This window comes from Clupea harengus, chromosome 23 (assembly GCF_900700415.2).
Source record: "Clupea harengus chromosome 23, Ch_v2.0.2, whole genome shotgun sequence".
NCBI classification, from domain to species: Eukaryota; Metazoa; Chordata; class Actinopteri; order Clupeiformes; family Clupeidae; genus Clupea; species Clupea harengus.
Window position 1 is genome coordinate 23,630,872 of NC_045174.1, and position 3,891 is coordinate 23,634,762.

Sequence of the window (3,891 nt, forward strand, 5' to 3'; positions counted from 1 at the left end):
ACTACCTCTGAGTCTGAGTCTGAGGAGCTGGAGGATGACGATGATGAAGAGTCACTCGAGCTGTCTGAGGCGATGCCTGTAGACTCCTGCAGATCCACCTTATCAGCCATCACTGCCAGGTCAGGCCTCTCCTGCTTCAGAACGCTACACACACACACACACACACACACACACACACACACACACACACACACACACACACAGACACAGACACACAGACACACACAGACACAGACACAGGAAAACAGTTCATACACAGCACACACACGGAAAACAGTTCATAAACAACACACACACACGCATAGACACACAGGTCAATTTACACACACCCACACCACACATTCTTTTCAGTCCACTAATACTGGGATAGCTGCAAATCTGTGTGTTATATTATGATAACGTGTGTGTGTGTGTTATATTATGATAACATGTCTACACACATTTCTATCCTTTTAAATTGAATGAATTCTGAACTGTAGAAACAAGTCTCTCTCTTACCTGAACCACATGTGTGTGTGTATGCATAGGTGTGTGTGTGTGTGTATGCATATGTGTGTGTATGCATATGTGTGTGTATGCCTGTGTCTCCCCCTCTCCCCCTCTCTCCCTCTCTCTCTCTCTATATATATCTCTTACCGGTACCACTTGCGTGAGAGTTTGGGTCGCCCGCGGACGGTCTTGTGCCAGACGATGGGGAAGTTTGTGGTGCTGGCAAAGTTCTGAGTCACTGCGATGGTGGTGTCCATGTTCAACACCACATGCCACCAGCCTCCTGGACACGGACACACACCACACACACACACACACACACACACACACACACCAGAGACAGAGAGACACAGACACACACACAGACACAGACACAGACACACACACACACACACACACACACACACACACACACACACACCAGAGACAGAGAGACACAGACACACACACAGACACACACACGCACAGACACACAAACAACATTTTAAAACCTAACACAGTCAAACATCAAGCAAGTTGCAACCACAAGACAAAAGCAAGAACGGCAAATAAGCTACTTACTAGTTCGGCAGACAGTAGTGACGGGGCGGCTTCAGGCAAACCTACATAACGCAGTAATATGGCCTGTGGACCCTGGTATGGCAAATGGCACGGAGGCGATTCTCCATATAAACGGCCATTGTAAGCGCCCCATTTTTTTTAAGCTGTTATTTTAAGGTAAAACTGATAATCCTAACCCTGAAGTACAATTCCTACTCTGGTGACATGAAGTAACGTGTGGGCATGCAGACGCCTTTCTCTGAATGACGAGTACCATCACACACACACACACACACACAAACACACACACACACACACACAAACACACACACAAACACTCACACACACACACACGCCACTTTAAGGTCATTAATGTGCTGATTTCCCTTGTTATGCATTAAAACATACAAAAAATGCTATTCTCCTGAACACACACACACACGGTGCAAGTACAGTCCACACATGCCCACACACACACGACTGGTACGAACACTCTACTGGATACACACCCCTGGGTTAAATACAGTCCAGACTAGGGGTGGGGGAAAAAAATCGATTTTTCGATTTCTCTCGATTCTCTCTAGAACGATTCTGTCTCGATTCAGAAAAGTTCATAATCGATTTTTTAATAATAAAAAAAAAATTAAAATTTTAAAATTAATTTTTTTTTTTTTTTTTACACATTCATTTTGTGTTGAAATGCAAGCTGCATCGATTAATGCATTGTTCATTGAGTCATAATTGTGACAAGGGAAAGCTTTTTCTCAATAAAAAATAGAGAAGGGTAATTCATCTGTTGATTTTCTTTAATTATCCAAACACAAAGTAGGAAGTGATTTGAGACTCTGAGTAGCAAACTCAGATGTTTTAAAAATCGACATGCATCGATAATCGTTTTAATCGTTTAGAATTGAAATCGATAATCGGTTAGAATCGATAATCGGTGTAGAATCGATAATCGTTTAGAATCGAATCGTTGACCACTGAATCGGAATCGAATCGAATCGTGAGGTGCCAAGAGATCCCACCCCTAGCCCGACACACCACTCCCACAGATAGGGGGTACAACACACCACACAACACACACACACACCACACACACACACACACGGGGTACACACACACACACACAGCCACACACACGGGGTACACACACACACACACACCACACACACACACACACACACGGGGTACACACACACACACAGACACCTCCCACAGATATGGGGTACACACACACACACACACACACACACACACACACACACACACACACACACACACACACACACACACACACCTGGTACGAAGACGGTCTCTCCGGGCCTCTGCAGGATCTCTAGCGGGCGGAACTCTGCGGGCCAGGAGGGGGCTTGAGTACGGGGGTAGATCACACTGAACCAGGTGATGGCCTCGTCCTGCTGGGCACCGCCCTCCTCACGCGTCACCTGGTCACACACACACGCCACACACACACACTTCACTTACACATGCAGGTGTGTGTGTGTGTGTCTGTGTGTGTGTGTGTGTGTGTGTGTGTGTGTGTGTAAATGGTGTGCTACCATGATAAGCTCAAGACACCAGAGTTTGGTGTGTGTGTGTGTGTGTGTGTGTGTGTGTGTGTGTGTGTGTGTGTGAGTTAGTGTCTGTGGGAACAGACACCAGCGCTTGTGCCCCTGTCCCAGTGTGTGTGTGTGTGTGTGTGTGTGTGTGTGTGTGTGTGTGTGTGTGTGTGTGTTACCTTGATGAGTTCTCTGGGAGTGTTGGTAGGGAACAGACCCAGCGCTTGTGCCCTGTACCAGGGCGTTCCACGCACTCGTGCCAGCGGGTCGATATGGATGCCCGTCCCCGAGCGCCCTGGGCCCATCACGAACCACCTGGCAAACAAACATACGAAATATGTCAAAGACACAAAATATACTTCACACACAAAATATACTTCAAAATATACACTTCACCCACAAAATACACTTCACACACAAAATATACTTCAAAATATACACTTCACACACAAAATATACTTCACACACAAAATATACACTTCACACACAAAATATATACTTCACACACAAAATATATACACTTCACACACAAAATATACTTATACACACTTATAAAGACATTACATTAGAAGTGGATTATGAACTCATGTCAAGTGGACTGTCTGAAGTGGATATTGGACTCATATGTAAAGTGGACTGTCTGAAGTGGATATTGGACTCATATGTAAAGTGGACTGTCTGAAGTGGATTATGAACTCATGTCAAGTGGACTGTATGAAGTGGATATTGGACTCATATGTAAAGTGGACTGTCTGAAGTGGATATTGGACTCATATGTAAAGTGGACTGTCTGAAGTGGATATTGGACTCATATGTAAAGTGGACTGTCTGAAGTGAATATTAGTGGATATGTTAAGGAGTGTAGATTTAGTTGGCCTGCTTGCTATTTGTCCGAGTGTATGTGGAAGCGATCTTTTAGAATATTGAGTCAAACATCACAGCAGATTCTCCCCCCTTCCCCCAGCCCCTACTGTTGACCTTTGACCCTTAACCCCAGCCCCTACCGTTGACCCTTAACCCCAGCCCCTACCGTTGACCCTTGACCCAGCCCCTACCGTTGACCCTTGACCTCCCCAGCCCCTACCGTTGACCCTTGACCTCCCCAGCCCCTACCGTTGACCGTTGACCCTTGACCACCGTTGACCTTTGACCCTTCCCCTACCGTTGACCTATGACCCTTCACCCAGCCCCTACTGTCGACCCTTGACCTCCTCACCTGTAGGGGGTCGCCTCTTCTCGCCGGCGAACTGGAACAGGTCGTCCCAGAAGAAGACGGCACCTGGTAGTCCTCGAGGAGCTT

The 3,891-nt window shown here is 46.3% G+C and overlaps 1 protein-coding gene across 1 annotated transcript in view; it reads right to left on the bottom strand.

Moving 5' to 3' along the window:
- Positions 1-3,891, bottom strand: part of LOC116217933 (bifunctional arginine demethylase and lysyl-hydroxylase JMJD6-like) — a 13,503-nt gene that overhangs the window by 4,273 nt on the left and 5,339 nt on the right. The window contains 7 exon segments of the mRNA XM_031560719.2: positions 6-144; positions 637-772; positions 2,330-2,477; positions 2,771-2,808; positions 2,811-2,825; positions 2,828-2,906; positions 3,808-3,888. Of these exon segments, the coding sequence (XP_031416579.1) occupies positions 6-144; positions 637-772; positions 2,330-2,477; positions 2,771-2,808; positions 2,811-2,825; positions 2,828-2,906; positions 3,808-3,888 (636 nt within the window).